Here is a 22353-nt window from a genome sequence, read left to right as displayed (position 1 = left end):
ACCTCTATGCTTTAGTGTTGGCTCATAATGAAAGTGACCCAACTATTCATTCCTTTCCTTATCTTTTTCTAGCTGTATAATCTTCCTTTGAGGTGGGGAGATTACACAGTATTGCAGACACATCACGTTTATATACACATTTTGGGTAAAACTGGTGGTTTTATTTTCAATCCCTTTTGTAATTCCAGGGTTTTGCTGTGAAGCACATGAAGCTGTTTTCAGTGATCTTCAGACAATGACCCTAAGATTTTTCATAGCTAAACACAACCTACCAGGCCCTACGTACATATCTGTAGTTCTTCAGAGAGCTCCTAATGTTTAAACAGTTGATCAATGAGGTGTGTGAGCAAATGTGTGTAGCCCTGGTGTTTGTTTACCTGTTTTGAATTTCTTCTTATCCATTATCAACACTGCAACAACCATTAATGCATTATGCTACACAAAAAGTCAGAGACACTTCTTACAGGTTTGTAATTTTTTTCTTTAAAGATTATTTTTACAGTTTAAATCACATGAGAAGGCACTTTTAATCTGTGATTATCTCCCCCCCCCTCCATAGTTAAAGATCAGCTTGTAGTCAAGAAATACACAGCAGGTGCTTCTACAGATGCCAGAGGGGAACAAATCCTTCTCCATATACAACTGCTGGAGAGAAATTAGGCATAACAAACTAGAAAATTGGGTTTGTGGTACAAAAACTTTCAGCTCTTTCAAATTGGCACTGAGATGGTTATCAGCACTTACCTTCCCAATAATGTGCTGAGTTTTTCATTCAATACTATGTAAGAAATCACAGAAGAAACCCCAAGGGCCATCCATAGTCCAACATCCTGCCATGTACAATCAAAGCATCTCTGACAGATGGCCATCCTGCCTCTGTTTAAAAATCTCCAAAGAAGGAGACTCCTATACCCTCCATTGTCCAATGGCTCTTACTGTCAGGAAGTTCTTCCTAATACTGAGGTGGAATCTATTTTAATTAAAATTAAAATTAATTAAAATTTGGTCACTAGCCCTGAATGTGCACTCTTTTCCCCACTAAGATTTTTTTTTAAATGAAAGATCAAGGAGGGCATTTTGGTAAAGACTGGAGGACAAGCTCTGAGAAAGAACTGCTCCCTTCTAAGGCTGGGACTGACTTGCTATTGCTCAGCAAATATTACTCCTGAGGAAATATAAAGAAAGTGATTGATTGATTGGACAGAAACAGATGATACAAAATGTATAGGGAATCAGGTGGAATTTCAGATCACACAAATCAAACTGAGCTACTGCAAATATCCAGTGAGAAGGAATGGGTGGCTAGAAACAGAGAAGATGTAGAAAGATGACATAAAAGGAAAGGAAGCCTCTTTCTTTCTAAGGAGCAGTATCTGATACTCCATATCTGATGCAGATGAAAAAAAAAAAAAGACAAATCAAAATATGGAAGAAAGGTTTCAAGATGTCTCACTGTTAACATTTGGTAAACTATAACCTATTCACACTAAGACTAGAGAACATGACATGGAACACTTCATTCCTTCCCCCCAGTGCATATATGAGGCATAGGGTTTGGAGAAACAACAGGCATTTGGTAAAGGGAAGTATGCCCACCCTCCAATAGTGGTGTCAACTCAGAAAACAAAATAATTTCAATGATATTTCCTTGTATACCAGGAATAATGGCAACCAACCACACACAAAAAATATAAATCCATCTCCCAGGAACATTGTTAAAACTACAGCTATGTAACCCCATTCCACTGGTTTCTCCTACCCCATTTTCCCTAAAATATATACACATTATACATTATTTATAATAATTAACATATTCTGCACCCAGTCAGAATTTGGGCATTTGTGCATCCTGTGTGTGTGTGTTTTAAAAAAATACTCCTTCAAATAAAAGGTATGTCTGGAGGAACCTAAAAAACAGAGCAATTTGTTTGTAGCTGTAGAATGAATTACCCGTGATTCCCAACTAGTATGGAAAGGGCTTCCCTGTGCTGGTGGGATGGAGCAATCACTGAATGTTCAGTGCAGCAAACCAACAGTTAATTCTTACACCATGATATAGAACATCTATTTCAGATGGCACAAACCTGGCCAAATTTAGCTACTTCAATGGAAAATGCTGTGTAGGTGTAGATGGGTGTTTCTACCATACTGAAACGCAGACAGATTACCAAGGCAAAAAAAAGCAAGATATTAATTTAGAGCAATCCAATGTATTTTTTTTCTTAGAGATAAGTCTGAAAAATTTGCTAACAGGTAAATGCACACAGGACTCTAGTCTAACCCCTTTCCCACAAATGGTAACTCTGTCAGTCTGCTGATGTAAAAACAGTTAAGAATCAGTCTTTAAAGTGCCACAAGAATCTCTAATTTGAATTTGACACTGATATTGATTGGATTAAAAAATATTATTTATCCCTGTGTTGTATTAACATGCTTTTACCCTTACTTGCAATCCATTTCTACATTGGTCTATGACTTAAAAAAAAAAGCTGTTTGAAACTGCATATTTTAATTGTATCTTGATACTGTTTAAACTGCTAAGAACTCTGTGACAGCAGAGAAAGGCAAAATCCAGTGGAAACTATGCTGTAGTCCTACACATTAGTTCAGAAGGTTAAGATCAGATAATTTCATCTACGAATTTGAAATTTAAATTCCTCAAGCATTCCTAAGAGTGACTATGGATTATTCCATATAGCACTATCAATAAATGCCATAAATATGCCAGCCACAGAGGTAGGGTTGGAGAAGAGAGATGGGAGAAGTATTTTAAAAGTCTCTTTACTTTCTCTTGGTTATTTTTCCTTTTTCTCTCTCTTTCTCTTCATTGATGGTTCAAATTTGAAATGGGAAGAGATTCAGGAGGGTTTTTTTCTTTTAGAGCAATGCTGTTTTTATTATTCCATTCAAAATATTTTTTAAAACACAGTATTTTAACAGCTCTTAAAAGAATCATTTAAAAAGAAGCATGAGTCATCTTTAGTTATTATCAAAAGATGACATGAATTTTGATGAATTTAAAAAACCAGACACTATACATTCATGAAGGACAGATCCAGCAGTAGCTGTGGGAGAATTTAACCCCATATAAAGGAGTTTTCTAAATATCCTCTCCTCATAAGTGACATAGAGCATGGTTCTAAATGGACCTGTGTGGTTAAGTTAGGTCTGGCAGCCATGAGGTACTTCAACTATTCCTGACTCACTGCAATAGTAGATTAGTAAGGTTTAAGTGTTACATTGTTCTGTGTCACAAAAAACTCAGTTACTCCAAGGCATCAAGATTCAAAGTGGCCCCTTTTTTGCTCTGCATCCACCAGCCACTGAACAAACCTCTGCTGAGAGCCAATGGTTGCCCCATCCTCAAAACATTCCAACCTGACATGGGCTAAGGCTCTATAAAGATCTGTGGCATCACATATGTTTAACAAAAAAAGTCAAGAACAATAGTAAAAGGCACAAGGACTTCTCAGTTTTTTTAAACCCAGAGAAGAGACATTGTAAGGCAAATTCAAGGTGTTTAAGGTGCCATTAGAGAGAAAGCCAAGGCAAAATCCATATTTTGTAGACGTGATTGGGTAGAAGAACAAGACAGTTCCACTCTGGCTCACAACAATGTTAAGTGGGAGGTGGGGAAGAAACTTGGCTAACCAGGTGAACAGCCATCTTGATTTTAACTGTAAAAATCACTTTTGGGAACCTGAAGTGGTTGGAATATTATCAAAACAGAGTCCCCATCTGCCAGCACCATCCCACACTGCATTCATCCTCTCTCAGTGACACAAAGAGGTCCACCACCTTTTTAAAAGGCACACTTTCCCCACATATCCCATAAGTCCAGGATTTTAACTATAACCCACAAGCAACAGTTGCTTTTCAGGTTCTGGATCTAACCCAGGCTGGATGATGGTGGGGTTAAAAGGCACAACAGCAGAATAGAAAAATCTACATAGGCAGAGGAAGAGACGATCCTGCCTCCCCTATACAGCTTCCTCTTCCTGTCCAGCCCTGCAGACACATGATTTCTGGTCATACTTGTTGGGAGGGCAGTTAAGAAAGCTGAAGAAAACATCTCAGAGCAAAGAGAGGATGGAGTAGGAGAAATTAAAGACTGCAATTGAAGATGGAAATTCGAATGCGAATCTGTCGGTACTGCAGAGCAATATCATTGGCCATTCTTTTAAGAATTTATTTCAGATCAAATCTGGTTGTTCCAGATTTGGATCAGGCAATATGTGGCCCTCCGGATGCTGCTAGACATCTACCAGCTTTATTCAGCACAGATTATGTTGACTTTGCTGTTCATGAGAACTGTTGTCATACAATATCTGGAGGATGACAAGTTGCCTAGTGCAGTTCTAGATGCTAACATCACAACACTACTGACTTTCCTCTCAGCCATCTTCAAGCCTGCCTGAAACCACCTCAAGTAGGCTTGATGGGACCATCTTATTTCCCTTATCCCCAACCTATCACTGAAGTAGTGTTTGCTATCACAAACTATCTGCTCCTTCTCTGACCAATCACAGAGCCTCCAGTTAGCTGGAAAGCTGAGATTGAGCTGTGGATGGGCTCTAGGGTGTTCTAACCATTAGATTGATCACTCCCCCACTACTGAAGGCACCATCTGATCCCAAATTGGCAAACTGACAGGCCTAATTTTATCTTGCTTCTTGGTGAAAAATGAATCCTCCCTGCCTTCTCCTGCCAAAACTTGTCCTGTGTTCTGTTGGTGATTGAAAACCAAGTAAAATGTCAGATTTCCCACCCTGGTCCTCATTTGAGAATGTTTATGAGAACTTCCCCCATGAAAGCAAATATTTAAAGGAGGAACAACACATTTAATCTATCCCAAAAGAGATAACTTATTTATAATGGCTGTACACAGCATTACAGCCGCTACAAATAAGCTGTCCACACTATAAGAGAGATATGGCCATCAAAATTCAGGCCAAACCAACAGGGGAGAGTTTTTATGAAACAGAAACATAGTCTCCATTATAAGTGCAGCTAAATCCCTCTAAACATTCAAGTCTCTTTCACTACATCTTTTTTAGCCCTTTGCTCCTTGAATGAGTTCTGCCATCTCCAACTTCTCTCTAACTGTAATCTTCCCAGTCAGTCTGTGACCACCACCAATAACATGGCAGAGGCAACTATAGCTCCTACCTTTCAAGAAATCTAGGACAACACCTATAAAGATGCATGGAGGAGAAGGGAGTATTTATGAGATGTAGTGGGTTTCTTTCACTGGTCTTTGTGCACCATCCCCAACATGTGGAATGGGGAATAAGGCAGAGTTCTGATTTTCACCTTGGTTGGACGGGGAAAGGACCACTTTTTTGGTCCAACTTGATACAAAGGGGGAAAATTGGGCTGAGGTCCTGGTCCCCACAGCCCATAATACAAAGGAGACAAACCATTAAAACACTGCCTTGAGGAGTTTTCCTCTTGGGGATTCAAGGTAACACTCAGAGACTGAGGGCCTGTCCTGGTGCCCCATGCGAACAAGGGCTCTCTGCTGTCCCCTACAGGGTTTCCTGTGCACCCCACTGCTTGTTGAGGCTGCCAGGGGGTAGGCTGGGGGGGAGCAGGCTGTCCTGCTCAATAGAAGGAAGCAGTGGAGATGGGCATACACCCTTCACCCCCTGCCCAAAGCCCCTCCCCCTGCAGCCACTAGCTGCTAGTCCGGTGCTGCTTTAGCACTGTATACACATCATCCACTTTGCTGAGTCTCTCAAAGAATGGCAACAGATCAAGAAGCTCCGTGTCAGCCATGTTGTCAAACCACGAAGCCACAGGCACCTGTGAGGATGGAAAAAAGGAAGAGGTAAGAAGGCTGATGGCTGTGTGCAGTTAAGATATGGCTACCACTGATGTCACTTCTAAGTGATTGATATTAAAAGGTGGCTAGGAAGCAAGGAGACTTGTCTATAAGCAACTGCCTCTCTTATCAACAGCTTCTTTATAAACTAGAGTTCCAATGCAGAGATGGATGCATTTTCCTGTCTAAAGAAGCTTTGTATATCAGCACCAAGTGAAGGATCTCTGTAAAACAATGTTCTAGCTTGAAGGAATCCTAGGGCCAAATCAGATAGCGAGAGTGGCAGATCTGTACAGTGATCCAACTTTATCATGTAGAATAGAGGGGGGGGGGGGGGGGGAATCCCTGACTTTTCCTGATAATCTGTCACTCCCTAAAATACTTTTGCCCTTCAATAATCCCTCCAGAAACAATCTAAACTGGGAAAGATACATTTAGGAATAGGGGTAACCAGGAGGAAAGCAGTGAACATGGAGAGTTACTTCATTCATACCTCTCCTGTCTTGCACCATGCTTAGGGTGAGGTAACCTAGATAGCTCTGTCCTTCTTTGATTATTTTTATCCCTGGAGGTAAATTAGGCTGATAATCAGTGACTTTGACCCAAAGGCACCTAGCAAGCATGTGACAATGGAGATCTGAACCTGGACTTCTCTAATCCTAAAAAAACTAACAAAGGATCAAGATTCACTGCCTTAGAAGACAGAGGTGGCCCTTCTGAAAAGAAAAATGAGGACCGATAAAGTCTTCTGAGGTCTGGTAAAAGATGGGGTGCTGCTCTAAAATCTGAGGTAGTTGCCTGCCCCTGCTGTAAGAATTTTTCTCAATCACATAGAAAGGGGAGTTGTATGCCCATGGTTTCAAGTCAAGAAACAGCCTATGTCTGTGCTCCCCACAGACTGTGGATTTCAAGAATGCAGTGATGGGGCAGGTCCAATAAGCATGCTCTTGTATGCTTTCCATTCATACAGCCATGAACCCTATGAGGAAAAATGCCTGAACAGGGCTAAAATGTCCTCACTGTTCTGAGTCACACCTAAATTCAGCACTGGTTGTTCCTCACTCTGTGTTCCACAATCTGTGTAGAAAACATTGCAAACTCACATAAAGGCATCTCCAGAGCTGCTAAGAGTATCAGCCAGCCATACCAGCCAGCCAGCCAGCCAACCAACAAACCTCCTTACCAAGAAGGCAGCTGCAGGGCAATACAAAATGAAAAGTTCTTTCACAGTATGGAAATCACAGCTTTCCCTCAGATAACCTGTGCCAGATAGAGAGCTGTCTTGCCTTTGCTCTGTTCTCAAATCTCATCTTTTCCCACCTCATTCAGCTAGGCTTGCATGCAGCTTTGCATAATCAAGTGGAGACAGTGAGCCTCCCAAATTGCCACCTCCATCTATGCACCCCATAGAAATTAGGCACTCTGCTGCTACTTACAGCATTATCAGGGTGGAAGACATAGGAAGCAGGGGAATTGTCCACAATAATGATACGCGTCATGTCCCGTCCAAGGCGGCTGAGGTCTTTGACGTAGTTCCCACGGTGGAAGACACAAGACTCACGGAAGAGACGGGCCCGAAAAGCCCCCCCACTTATCCAGCAGGTCAGCCACAGGATCTGCATACTGGGTGTGGGATAAAAAGTGTGGTGGTGAATGTGAGACAGAAATCAACCTGACTACACTCAACAAATGTATTGTGAACAGAGTGGGGCAGTGCAGTTTGCATTGTTCCTCCTTTTCCCTCCACATGTCTGATATTACCTTAGTTTCTCTCATCCCAGTAGATAAGGGTACTTCTTCCCAGGATGGATGGCCATCTGTAGGGGATGCTTTGACTGAGATTTCCTGCATGGCAGGGGGTTGGACTGGATGGCCCTTATGGTCTCTTCCAACTCTACGATTCTATGATTCTATGCTTTTTGTTACTCAGAGAGGAGACCAAAGTCCAAGAAGGGAGGAGGCCTACAAGCAAGTGCAGGTAAGGGAATGATTTACCTTTTACTAATCAAGCTGAGAAAATAGCTGAAATAATGCAGTTTGACACCATTTAACCTGCCATGGTTCAATGCTATGGAATCCTGGGATTTATAGTTTGTTGTGGCACCAGTGATGCAGATGCAGCCAATGGCTTCCTTACAACTAACATCAAAACAGGTTGTCTGCCTCCTGAAGATGTCATCATCCAGCCCCACTCTTGGCTGGGCAGTTAAAGCTTTTCTACTAACACTGGCAGCAGAGGTGGTTAGATTTCAGGCTTTTTGGGTCTGCTTCTTCCTACAGTCCCAACCAGAGCCACAATCTCAGCCTAAGAACTTGTTTTCAGCACTAGGTTTTGTTGAGCTCCTGGTCCTTTCACAGAAATGTCCACTGGTGCTTGTCACAAAGCCCTCTTCATTTCAGACCTCTTAATTTAGGTGGGGAAAGTTGTTTTGCTGCTGTTGCCTTTGGGAGTGAGATGCTCTTTCTGAACTGTTGTAAATGACCTAGAGCTTAGCAGATTAGTAGATCCAGAGCAGTGGTGAATAGTGGGATAATGAATATAATGGGAGGGGGCGGGGGCTAGACTGAAATTTAAAGGAATGATCCAAGATGCTGAACCATAGCCCGCAAATAGATTGAACAGCTTGGGTGGTTTCTCTACAGTTTGGGCTGAAGCCTACAGTCGGTTCACAGTCCCACTAATATGGAAGCCACCTTCCACCACAGGGTAAGGGGTGCAGGGAGCTGGGTTTCTGGGTCCTATTCTGAGTTCTGAGTGTGGCTATCAATTCAAAAACGAAGGTGTGCAAATGCACAGGGAACCCAGATTCTTTGCCATTTGCCCCTCGCCAGCATAGCCTGCTATTTCTTCCTAGTGCCTCAGCTTGCTCAGAAAGAGTTTCCCACTATCTTGATCACCACTACTCAAAGAAAAAGAAGGGGAGGAGTATCTTACCTTTGCTAGGCTAGCAGTGAAGAGCACACATTCAAAGAGCTCGCCCATCCGTCGTAGGAATTCATCCACGTGGGGTCGCTTTAGTACATATACCTGGGGAGATGGAGGGAGAGTATGGAGAGAAGGTAATGGAGGGCACAGCTAGTCATGCTAGCAAGTCCAAACATAGGCCAGTCCACGTCCCATTTGGATTACTGTAATATCCTATATGTGGGGCTGTCTTCAGAAATTGTCAGGAAACTTCAGAAGGTCCAACATGCTGTGGCCAAGCTGCTGGCCAGGGCTGGTTATGTGGAACATATAATTCCTTTGTTGAAACAGAATAATTCAAAATTATGGTTATGACATCTTAAAGTCCTATGTGGCTTGGGTCCAGACTACCTGTAAGATCTGATCTCCTGATACAAGAATGCCCATTTTTAATAAGTATTTTTATTAACCTATAAACATATAGAGAGCCTGCATGGTATAGTGGTTTGATAGTTGGACTAAGACTCTGGAGACCAGAGTTCAATTCTCTGCTCAAATCTAACTCCCCTCCCCACTACCATCCAAGTACAAAACAGACAAACAAGAGAAACAGTAGCTTCCAACTTGCCATAATACATTTATACGTTCAGATTTTAAGAACCTCAGCGGAAGACATTTTATCAGTCCCACCATTGGGAGAGAGGATGATTACTAGCTGCTCCCAGGCTGTAGAGCTTCCTCACATGGGAGGTTTGGTTGGCCCCCCTCACCACTCACTTCCTGCCAGCAGGCAAATACCCTTTTGTTCAGGTAGGCCTTTGATTCTTGACTCACAGGGTAGAAGGATATTTTATTGTGGTGTGCTGTGCCTTTTAAAATTATGTTGAAATGTATTTTAAACTGTTTAAACTGTATGCTGTTAATTAATTAATTTGTTTGTTTGTTTCAAAACTTTTTATAAGAAATTTTTAGCTGTCGTCTGTTTTAATTTGATGTAAGCTGCCTTGGGTCCTGTGTTGGAAGAAATATGGGATATAAATCATTCAATCAAATAAATAAAATCCTACCCTTTTGCCCAGAAGAGCTTGGCTCCAAGGCATCATGTTGTGCTGCTCCCTTCTTAGATGGGATGAAACTAAGTACAGGGGAAAATCCCTCTCTGATGTGGCAGCAAAGGCTAGCTGGTAGAAAAAGTTGCTCAGGGAACCAAAGATATCCAAAGATGTATTTTATTTGGTAAGCCTGTTTATCTACCTAGACTACTAATGGGAAATCTGTGGCTCATGGCGCCATTTCATGTGGCTTTCTGTCTCTCTGCTTCTTTCAAATCCTTGCCAAGTTGGATCCAGTCATTCAGATACTGTCCCTTTTTTAGAGAATGCATATGTGAGAGAAGGGCAGAGAAGATTGTTTGTTCCCACTAACACCATTTCCAGAGTTTTAGGTGGAATATTTTCTTACCTTTTACTACCATTACAATTAATTCAAAAAATTAATTTGTGGATCTATTTAGTAAACATTCAAAAAACAATTTGTAACATTAACTGTTGAAGAATAAATTTAAATGATAAAAAGTGGCTCAAATCCCCTTCCAAAGGAAACAAATTAAACTAAGGTGAAATGTGAATCATTGCTCATACTATTAAAACAATTAAAATATAATTTTAATTATTTTAAAAGGTAAAATATTATGGATATGAAATGAAATCCAAGCTTTGAAGATCATTCTCTTCACTTTGGTCTCCAACCTTGCTTACTGCTGCTGTGCATCCCTCGATGAAAAGAATAATCAGAAATACTCAAAAAATGGTCAAAAACCATGTTTCTCAAGTGTCAGGAAATAAGGAGAATCCTAGAAAGATGAGAATCTTCATAGTTCAGGACTTATTCTGCACAAAGTATACACTTGGTCTTCTTGCACAGAGAGCCCTGTCCAGAAATGCTTTTTTCTGCCAACAACCATCTGTGAATTTTTTGAAGAATACATCCCCAACTCCAGCCTTTTCTGCTCAGAAAATATTTCTGCACTGTTTCCTGTACATAAGATGCTATTTGCTGTGCTAAAAACCACAAACTAACAATTTGCTGTTTGTAAACAGAAATACTTTGAGATTCTCACACAAATCTCTACTAGAGTTTGCAATACTGTACTGTAAAACATGTACTAAACTCTCATTATCCTGTCTATGAATTTGACAAACATCAGAGGCGTTTCAGAGCTGCCTGCAGTGGGAGGACGTGATCTTTAAAAAGGACAATACAAAACTGATCAAATACCAGATTTCTGTGTTGGAAAATAGGCTGATAACAGGAATGAGCTACTGAAGAAAAATAGGGAGATCATGAACTAATACAAGGTGAACTAATGTTGCAAAAGATTTTTTTGGGATTCATAGTTCAGATTGCTTGTAAGCACTGCTTGCTAACTATAATAATCTACAGTCTCACTCATCCCAAAGGAGAGTGCTTTAAAGCTAGTTTTCCTATAATATGCTATTTCCACCAATTATACTGTGGCTGACTCATAGGCAAGGCCCCCTTGGTTTAAAAGATCAGAGAGGAAGAGATTCCTCTCCTTTACACATTTCAACAGGAGGCAGTCCACATGCCACGTGAGACACTGCAACTCCTGAGATATGAAATGGCATGGCTGGGCTGCGACATCCTGGAGCCCATGCGAGGAATGTGAGAAACCATGCTCAGCTGGTCAAGCTCCTCTTCAGCACAACCATTCCGACAGATGCCACAAGCTGCCTCCAAGGCCAAGTAATCGAGAACAGGCTGACTGCAGTACCCACAGCCTATCCTGGATTACTTGAAAATGGCCACAGCCCTGTTAAGCAGGTACTGGAAAGTTCCACTTCACCTTCAGCAACAACTGATGCCAGCTTGTGTTTAGGTGGAATCATTCCCATCCCCTGGAGCACTACATTCCAGGGCTACAACATCCTTTGGCAATTCAACCACCAGCAGCTCAGGAAAGCATTTCCAAACCCACAGGCAAAAACCTCTGTTCCCATTATGCCCATCCTCATGGTTCCATACCTGGTGCATGACCCCATCGATCTCCACGGGAATGATGAAATCTGCATTGTTCACTGGCTGGGGAAGGGATACAAAAAGAGTCATTCAGTCAGAGCTCAAGAGAGTTCTGCTTTTCCCACCTGCCTCGACTGCCATCACTAATCTTCATGTAGCTGGGCTACTTTGGCATCAGCTTCATCAGGTTTCTGGGAAGAGACACCCTTTTGGACGACAGCTCCCAGAATCCCCCATCCAGCAAGATCATGCAAGCTACAGGATTCTGGGAGTTATCGTTCAAAGTGATAGGTTTTCCAGGTCCTGGAACAAGGCTGGCTCCAGATCTCTGCCTTGCATAGAAGTAAGCCATGCCTGCACTTCACCCCACTCTATGTCAGGGTCCCAATCATGCTAGCTGATCCTAGCTCACACACCCTTGGCAAAAGGAACTGTCCAAAGCTGAATCCTTTCTTGTAGAGTTGTAGATCAAGCCTCTCTGTGCAGCTATTAAAAAGTGCTAATGGCAACTGAGATACCACAGCAGCTGAAACAGGAGCGTATAATCTGGGCAGCTATTTCTGGGCAGAATACAGTGGGCCCTTGGTATCTGCTGAGGTTTGGTTTCAGGATGCCCTGTGGATAGAAAAATCTGGGGATGCTCAAGTCCTATTAAATAAAATGGCATAACAAAATGGTTCCCTTATATAAAATGGCAACATTTAGGTTTGCTTTTTGGAATTTATATATATTTTAAATATTTTCAAGCCATCGATGCTTGAATCCATGGATAAAAAAAAAATGTGGATGCAGAAGGCTGTACTGTATAATGGAGCCTTTTAGTTTTGCCCAGATAAACTTAATTTCATGAGTCAGTCCTTAGCAGAAAAAAAGCGGGGAGGGCCTTCTAAAAAAAATCCTTTTTCAAACTCTAGGCCAGGAGAGAGCCAATAGTGAATTAGCCAGGGAGTCAAGTCGGACCACAACTCTGGATTCCATTCCCAAATCTAGAAGGAAGGATTTTTGGGTTTAGTCATTAAAAAAGGTGAAAATGTAAGAGCCTCTATCTATCTATCTATCTATCTATCTATCTATCTAGTCTATTAATATATAGATATATAAGCCTGTCTATAGAAATCAGGATTATTTTCTACAGGAATCAACGAAATGCTCCCATGGGAAACCATGATGCAGGATATGTCCTCCAACTGATGTTCTCCAGAAAGTACTCCATAGCTGAAATGATGAGGATGGAACTGAGAGCTGTCTGTGCAAGATACTGCCTTTATTGAATTCGGGCATAGAATAATTTGGCTCTGCAGATGTTGATGGACTGCATGTCCCTGCATTCCTAACTAGCATAGCCAGTGGTAAACAATACTGTGGGTTGCAGTCCAAGATCTGAGGGGCTGCTTGATTCCTACACCTAATGTATTTATTATACTAGTAAGCCATCCCTTAAATCTAATTTCTCTGGACAATGAAAGGAAGGATATAGAATAGGTCTTTTTCCCAACTCTAAGATTTTGAGACCAGCCCCATTTATATGCTCAGTGGGTCAGCCTTCCCTAACCCAGTACTCTCCAAATACTCTGGACTACAACTCCCATCAGGCCCAGTCAGCATGATCAATGGTCAGGAATTATAGAGCTTCCAAACATCTGGAGGGTAGGAGGTTGAGGAAATCTGTAATAAGTAATGAAGAAGAATGGCTACTCCCCTGCTCCCATTTTTGTGAGCAAATCTAATAATTATTATGAAAATCAAATAAACCAAAAGATACTGCAGCCAACATCATCTTCAGGAAACTGTACCTTAAAGTTAGGCTAGCAATGGAGGCTAAAAATGCCCTGGAGGGCTGGCAAGGTCAAGACACTGCAGTTTACCTTTCCCAGCTGCTGCCAATTAATTTGCTTATTATTCTGCTGGGGTTTCACTTCCTTTTCTGCTTTTTAAAAAACAGGTCTCCTGCCAGAAAACCCTACCAGGTTCTTAAAATGAGCATGCTGAAATCTAATAGATGGGAAGAAGATGGAGGTTCTCTTTCTCCAGCAATTGTCACTGAGCTGGACTCTTTGATACTCTTTATCAATTGTCATTCCCAATGCTAATTAATCTGAGCTACTTATTTTCAGGCCACCAGAATCATGCATTGACAGGAAAAGCTTTTTGAGGATGAGATGGCTGCGGCTAGGATTAACCCAATACATTCTGATGCCTGAGATGGTCTTCTTTACCAATGCCCTTCTCACCAAGTCAAGATGCACAATACTCAAGGATACTGGAACCTATGACAGAAAATTCTCTCTCTCTCTCTCTCTCTCTCTCTCTCTCTGGAGGACCAACATTCAGTAAACAATAAATTAATGTAATTCGCTGACCTTTCACAACCCTTAAAATCAGCTGCCTAAGGCAGCCCACCCTAACTCCACCTAACAGTAGGGCCAGCCCTGCTTGAAGTCTAATTTGAAAGGAAGATTGGAGGGAGGATTTAGGAACTCCTCACCTTTAAGGACCAAGGGAGGACAGTTGTAGAGAATAGAGGTCAGAGGAGAGCACCCAAAATCCATGATTATTGCACAGAAAAAGAAGCTACAGTTCCCCAGATATTGCTGGCCTCCCACTTCTCAGCATGGCCAATATCAGGGACAATGGGAATTGGAATCTGCCGACAAGCTGAGAAATGCTGGCATTGTGGAAAGGTGGGACATAATTCTTTTACAAATAACCAGAAAACAAAGGGCCTACCTATCTCAAGCAAGTAGTGGGGGAGGGGGACAGCAAATGCGCATGTACTCACATATGTATTAAAGGATGTTTGAGGAATGGACTGACCTTAAAAGAGCTATGTACCAATGTCTCATCTAAGTCAATGACGACACAGATTTTGCTGGCATCTTGAGGCTTGATTTCTGGCAGTAGGTACTTGACAGTGGCCTGCAGAGAGACATATGCATAAGAGGGAAGGCAGTGTGACTGACTGCACAGCAATGAGATGAGGGAAACAGGAGCTGGTTTGAAGCACTTCAAAGTTTCACAAAAAAGTTCTAGCAGTGCTTCTTTCAACCCACATGGCAGCTGAGGTCATTGGTTCTCTCCTTGTGGTGATCCTGGAAACCAGATGCGCGCTCTACTTTGAGTCTCTGCCAACCCAAAGTTTTTACTTGGTATGGGGTGATGCTATGGCTCTCATCAGTTAATAATCAGTTAATAATCACTCCCATCAGTTAATAATAATAATCAGTCTATGGAGCATTGATTAGGTAGCAAGTAATTTCCAAGCTGAAAGGATTTGTGATAAGAATATATGTTTCATTCTCTATCCTGCGATGGAGGTAGGGGTGGAGAGTGGCTGGGATGGGATGGATCACATTGGAAAGTAAGGGGAGGAGAAGGCAGGAGAATCTGCTCAGTCATGTGCCATGAAGCCTGTTGTACCTTGTGAGACCTTGAGAACCTTGGAGCAACAAAACACAGGCACTTGTTGTTCTATCTTGGGTCACCAGAGGGCATCAGTGACAAGGATCAAGCTGCTTTAAAATCCACTTAACTTTGACTACCAGCTTAAAATGAGTCGGTAGCTCAGCAGCTGTGGGTGATTTAAGGCTCTAGTCATCTCCCTGACTTGGTCAGCAGCCTCAGCTAACCAAGAACCATGTGAACTTTGAAAGTAGTACCACTATTGATTATTAGAAGGGACATCATCTTCTGCCAGGTCACCATCTGTGGACATCAAGAAAAGTATTTTGCCCAATAACAGGATATTAGAAATACCCAAGCAAGGTTCTGGAAAGGTATTTGGCAAGTCAGGAGTGGGTGGGAAGAAATGCTTTAAAACTGGAGAATTGGGTGGTGGTAACATTTTGTTTAACAACTCCAAGAATTCCCCAGCAGAGGGAAATCTTGAGAGTTACAGTCCTAAAGATAGCTTTCCCCAGACTTTGAAAATCCAACTCTTCAAATTACAGTATAGTACTACAGGTTAAGAAATTCACTCCATCCCAAAGTGTGCCTTCAAGTCCAGGATAAAGTCTGCAATCTGGATACAGGGGACAGGCCTTTGCATTTACAATCAAAGTAAGAGGAAAGGCAACTATGTCTCTTCTTGATCATTTCCTCCTTGATTCTGTCATGTGCAACCTTCCTTACCTGTCGCACAGCAGTAGTGTATCTGAAACCTGCTGGCCAGGGCAGGTAAGCAAACAAGGCACCTGATGGGAACACCAGCGGGTGAGCAGAAATGGCCAGGAGAAGCTGTGCTTGCCTTGCCTCTTGCAACAATACAAAGGTTTCTCCTTGAATGTCTGGACTGCAAGATGGACATCTTGCAGGCAAATAATTTAAGTGCCTTTCCTACAAGTACAAGAAGGTGATTGATGTGTCATAAAAAGAGTAACTAATACATATTCAATGATTTGGACTGCATGCTCCAAGATTCTCAAGCTCTCACAAGGTACAATAGGCTTCATGGCACATGACTGAGCCCATTAAGATTTGAAAGTTCTCTCACATCTCTAGCCTGGTGTGAACAATATTGGCACTGAAAGCATTAGCATCTCATCAAGGAATCCAGGAATTCTGCCTCAAATAAATGTTATCACAACTCAATAGGGAGAAACATCATCAATTGAGGGAAGGGATGTGGGGATGGGGAAACAAAAGAGTGTTAACCAACAGAAAGAGTGCAGGGATGGGGGATGGTAGTTGGATGGATCTAATACTCTGAAGAACATCTAAAAGTCCAGCTCTGAGTTGCAAGGCAAAATCAGCACATTTGGTTAAATGGATGTGAAGTCAGACAGTGAGGGGTTGGGCCTACCTTGGTCACCGAACCATTTTCTTCCACCAGCAATGGAGCATTGTTGTTGACAGGGATAGGCTCTGAGTTGTCATGGCAAAGGCAACAAAATAGAGACTGGAAGATGCTGCGGTTCCTAGGCTTCTTGGAAGGTGATGGGTTTTGAGCACCTGCAAAGAACAAGCCCAATTGGAAATGAAAAAGGATTATTTATCCAATCAAATCATCTTTTCTCCTCCACCACACTTGCACTATGCTCACTATATAAGTGCCAACCATGCAGCATATCTTTACTCTCCCCTGTCCAGACTTCATAAGTGCCCCACTTTCAAGGTTTAGCAGTGAAAAACTAAGTCAAGCTTCCATCTACAAATGCCTTAGTATTTCAGTGGGGAACACTCAAAAGGAGAGTTCCTTGCCCCATGGTTCAGCTGCTTTCCCTCCCTTTTAGGCATTCATATTTTTAAAAGCATGCATTTACCCTCATGAAAAAAATAATAATAATTTACCCATGAAACAAATGTATTTTCTGCTACATATATAGAGAAAGTGATGCTTGCCAGGAAACTGAATTGGCCATGGCTCTGGGCTACAGCAAACACAGTCAAAACATGCTTGACTGATGAGAAGAAAGTAGAGGATGCAGAAAGTCATCACAATCCATGAATAGATACCTGCACACTGCAAAGCAGGAGTGGCCAAGGCTAGTATGGGGTCTCTGAGCCACAGATTGTTTATTCTGGTTGTATTCCCAACCACTTTCTGCCTAACATTATGGATGAAATTCTAGGTAGATTCCAGTGTGCATAGTTAACGATTGTTGTTACCAAGCTATTTCTTTAATGCTATGCATTGCATAAATGTCACAAAATTAATTTAATTTAAAAAAATGCTTGCCACTCCAAGGCAGAAAATATCAGGACTTTAATCAATGAATGAATCCAGTCCTGTTGACTAGATAGGCTTATGCCTGGCACAAGGAGATGCTGAACAAAATCTGTTAACATACTCAGATAGACTGAGATGTGGAGAGAGGCAGACTGGGATGTGGAGACAGATCAAGCAGACTAGCTCCCTGACTGAAAAAAGGACATGGGCTGCCTTTGAGAAGGAGGAAGAAATGCCATGCCAAGTAGGTCTGTGTGTTTGACTGGAGGTGTGGCACAGAGAAGGAAGATGAAGTGTGAAGTACTGCAACTAGTCTGATTAGTGTAAGAGAGAGTGAGCAGAGGAAATGCTTCTAATGTGGTGAGATGAAGAGACAAATTGAACTGGCTCTGCCATTAGGCATAATGAGGCAGTCACCTCTGGCATCAGGTGCTCTTGTTCAAGACTATTGCCTTCAAGTGTTGTGGTGAACACTATTCCACCACCCTAGGTGTCAAAACAAGATTCAGTTGACAGCCCAGTACAACTGACAGTCACAGAAAGTACAATATGCCTTGTGTTGACTCTAAACTGAACCACAGGTGACCCTATGAATCTGACAGGAGGGAGGGAGGCCAGGCTAAAATCTCATCAGCTCAGAACATAGCCAGCAAAATGACTGTTCTGAATTCAGATATTTGTTACATTTCCCATTTTTAGCCAGTAGTCTGGCAGGGATGCTCCTTTCTGATTACGTAGGCTCAGGCTCATCTATCCCATGAACATTTTCTCTTGGTTCTAGACAGATAAAATATATATATTCCCCATGGCTGCATCTTTCCTCTGTCAAACACATGGGTCTGGCAGAGGGAGAATTTGAGGTAATTTTTTAAAAAAAAGAAAAACAACAACCATGAGCCACCGCCAAGCTCTGGATTAAATTCACTTTTCACTCTAATCCCTTTGCTGTGAGCAGCTCCTGCTCCATAATCCAGCCCCAGATAATGAGATTCTTGCTCCTCTCAGACATCCAGGAACATGGCTGCCAAGCCACTAGGAAGGAGGGGCTGTGAGCAAGCAGCAAGGCGAAGTAAGCCAACAAGGAAACATCAGGAGATTGGCAGCAGCTTCAGCCTTGGCACCTCTAGGTTTCTGGAGCCACAAACAGCCCTCCTGCAACCCTCTGTTGATAGCAGTGAAGCCTACTATGATTCAAGGTCTTTGGCCCTCTTCTGCCATTCCCAGTCAATGGATCATAGAATCATAGAGTTGGAAGAGACCACAAAAGCCATCCAGTCCAACCCCCTGCCATGCAGGAACTCTGAATCAAAGCATCCCTGACAGATGGCCATCTAGCCTCTGCTTAAAGACCTGTAAGGAAGGAGACTCCACTACACTCCAAGGAAGAGTGTTCCACAGTTGACCAACGCTTACTGTGAGGAAGTTCCTCCTAATGTTGAGGTGGAATCTCTTTTCCTTGAACTTGCATCCATTGCTCCGGGTCCTAGTCTCTGGAGCAGCAGAAAATAAGCTGGCTCCCTCCTCAACATGACATCCCTTCAAATATTTAAACAGGGCTATCTGGCCTCGATATACTGGATTTTGCCTCCATAAATCACCCAGAATACCATCCAAAAGGAAGCCCTGACAGTTATGCTTCTTAAATGGATGATCAAACTCCAAACTTCAGCAATGGGAATTAAATCTGAAAGCAACTCTTGCCAAGCTTTTCTTTTATCTTGCCTGCATCTCTGCTCAAAAGCAAGTCCCACTGAGGTTCAATGAGACTCAATGCCAAGCACGCACGCACGCACGCACACACACACACTGCAGGGTGTAGTGGTTTGAGCACTAGACTATGACTTGACAGCAGGGTTCAATTCCTTGCCTTGCCATTGAAACTCACTTGGTGATTTTGGGTGTGTGATCTCACACACTCTCAGCTCCAGAAAACCTCATGATAGGGTCACCATATGTCAGAGAAAATTTGAAGGCACACAATGACAATAGCAGAGTGTTCAACTCTGCAGCATTGGGAGGCTCTACTGATATACATCCCACAAGCCTTTTAATAAAATCACAGAGCTGAAAGTGTCTCCAAGGGCCATCTATTCCAACCCCCTGCCATATAGGAATACAATGTTAAAGCCCTCTTGAGAGATGGCATTTAACCTCTGTTGGAGTCACATGTTTCCCATGATGCTGTCACTGCTGCTGCCCAAACTTGGTGGCAGTTGTGGTGGCTGTACCAGAGTGGTCTGTAGCACAGAGTCCTTTGAGACTGCATTTCCCCCTTCCTGTTGCAATTTTGGTGTAACTGTAGTTGCACCAAATGGAACTTCGCCAGCTAGGGTTTTCTTTTGGAGTGGGTACTGTACTGAAAAACATGAGTTTGCAAAGCACATATTACCCACTCTTGATGCATAGGACCCCAGCCACATTCATTTCATTCCCACCAGCAGCAAGAAATGATCCCAGTCTGAAGGCAGCCAGAGGATTCCACAACACAAAACATCAAAACTAGCTTGTTAATCTCTAAATCAGGCCAAAAGATCACCTCAAATGTAGACAAATTAATAGCATTTACTTGTGTTAATAACAAAGTTCATACATGGCAAAATCTGGCAATGGTTTAGGTTTGTCCCAATAATTAAGTATTTGCTGAGAGGGGTTCCATTTAGCAATCCTGGTTAACATTTGCTGATAAACAGAAAAGACAAAGACATAGCTGTGTTGGTGGAAAATCTGTATGCAAAAGAATCCTGTAGCACTTTTGAGACTAACTGAAAGAGTAGCATGAGCTTTCATAGACTCATATGAAAGCTCATGCTACTAACTTCTTTCATTCATTTAGTCTCAAACATACAAGATCCCTTTGCATGCAGAGAATGAGCCTGCATCATTTTTTCAAGAAAGTCATGTAAGCCAACAACTCTCACCACATCCTATGATAACTACTCCTGCGAATTAGTTATGCATACACAATGGTAGATTTAGATATCTGAACTGGGTATGGACTGCAAGGTGGTTGTATCCCCATAGCTAAGGACTAATATTACATCTGTAATATTAGCAGGGCAGCTGAGTTTGGATATGTAAGCACAACGAAACCAAGGCACTTCAGCCAGCTAGATTGGAAACCACCAAAAAACAAAAAAACAAAAACAAAAACAAAAAAACCAACCAAAAGTGAAATGACAAAAATTAAAATTTGAGGGTACATATCACTTGAGTCTGCAGGAGGGGAGCTCACATAATTAAGAAATTCTCTCTCTCTCTCTCTCTCTCTCTGTGTGTGTGTGTGTGTGTGTGTGTGCGTGCGCGCGCATTCAAGTTGCCTGTCAATTTATGGAAACATCATGAATTTCATAATTTTCTTAGGCAAAGAACACTCAGATGTGGTTTAAAGGAGACGAAATTAGATTTCTATGAAGACAATCAGATATCTAGGTGACTCTAACCTTGCCTTTCCCCATACATACTAGTTTTTCATGTGCAAGGATATAGAAGAGGTACAGAGGTTTGCTCAGCTCCTGTTTGGAGTTTGAAAAGGGATAATTCAGGCACAGGTCTATCACCCTTGTGAGGGTCACAGTGGGAATGGACATGAGAGACCTCCGTGCAGAACTGGGTCTCTACAAAGCACTTTGGTGGGTGGGTGGGTGTTTGCATGAGCGTAGTGAGGACAGGGGATCACACCCAAAGGAAAAATTGCAAACTTAAGGATTTATTTCTCCTTGCAATTTTTAAACAGGTGTTATGTGCAACTGCCAAGGTCATCAAAAGCATAGAACTAATGAATGTCCCTGGGTGCAGGCAAAGCACCTTGAGGACAAACAGGGGTCATGGGGTGGGAAATGCTGTTTAACAGCCAGGTAGAAAAAAATTCACCTTGATCTGGGCTTCTTGGTCAAGGAGAAACTTGACTTAAGATTAGTTTTGTTCATGCAGACAAGCACACATGCACACATACATACACACATCTCCAAACAAAGTTTGTTTTGCCAAGCCTTCACACATTGTGGACTCAAGGCATTCAGCTGCTTCTGCTCATAATGTATATTACCGAAACATTGTAAATTAAGCCCACAAAAGCTGTAAACCTTCCAAAACATCTTCCTTCATCCAGCTACTTATTCTGTTTCTGTACTAGGTCTTCATAGGAGAAATGGAGGACTAGTGTCATCTCATCTCTGCCAGCCTGCTGATTCACCTGCATGCAATTTCTGACCAGCTATGGTGACCAGCCTCATGTTTTAATGTATCTAAGTGGATTGGAAGGAGTTGAAACTTCCACCATTTGCATTCTCCTCTCCTCCTGAAACCACATTTTTGTTTAGCTTTGATCACTATTTCTGTCAGTGGAACTGTGTTCATAAGCAACCCCTGCCAAGAGAAAAATCATCATCATCATCATCGAACAAGTAATCATGCAAACAGTACACAGACATAAGCACACAGATGATCCCACTCATCACGCACTTTAACACAGCCACTTCCCAGCTGTTGCTTTATAAATAACTGGCACTTTGGGTTCTATTGTCCACAAATACAGAAAACTAGCATGACAACACAAGACTGGCACAGGTCAGGCATCATGGGTAATCTTGGTTGTTCTTAATGTACATCAAACAACCTTTGGTTTAGAGCTGCGTCTTTTATTCTGCATCTGTTCAGTGCTGTAAGTTCACTCCCACCTCCAAAGTACAGCAACCTCTCTATATGGGAGTAATGCTTATAACTCTTGACCAGCATGGTGAAGTGGTTTGAGCACTGGAGAATGATTCCACAACAACAACAACACCTATGACAACAAATTTTCTCAATGATTTCTGAATTGGGGTAGAACAGCAAACTACATTTAGCGTAATGTGGTTTTATAAAGCAGCTTTGACTATAGTTTGATATTCTGATTTGTTTACCCTTTGGAAACCATAGATT

At 42.1% G+C, this 22353-nt stretch overlaps 1 protein-coding gene across 1 annotated transcript in view; it reads right to left on the bottom strand.

The window, feature by feature from the left end:
• Positions 1 to 460: 460 nt before the first annotated feature.
• Positions 461 to 22353, bottom strand: part of CTDSP1 (CTD small phosphatase 1) — a 37544-nt gene continuing 15651 nt past the window's right edge. The window contains 7 exon segments of the mRNA XM_042462116.1: positions 461 to 5805; positions 7261 to 7410; positions 7412 to 7447; positions 8760 to 8852; positions 11775 to 11831; positions 14583 to 14684; positions 16567 to 16715. Of these exon segments, the coding sequence (XP_042318050.1) occupies positions 5677 to 5805; positions 7261 to 7410; positions 7412 to 7447; positions 8760 to 8852; positions 11775 to 11831; positions 14583 to 14684; positions 16567 to 16715 (716 nt within the window). The 3' untranslated portion in view covers positions 461 to 5676.

The sequence above is a fragment of the Sceloporus undulatus genome, chromosome 1, assembly GCF_019175285.1.
Source record: "Sceloporus undulatus isolate JIND9_A2432 ecotype Alabama chromosome 1, SceUnd_v1.1, whole genome shotgun sequence".
NCBI classification, from domain to species: Eukaryota; Metazoa; Chordata; class Lepidosauria; order Squamata; family Phrynosomatidae; genus Sceloporus; species Sceloporus undulatus.
This window is presented reverse-complemented; position numbering and strand designations above follow the sequence as displayed.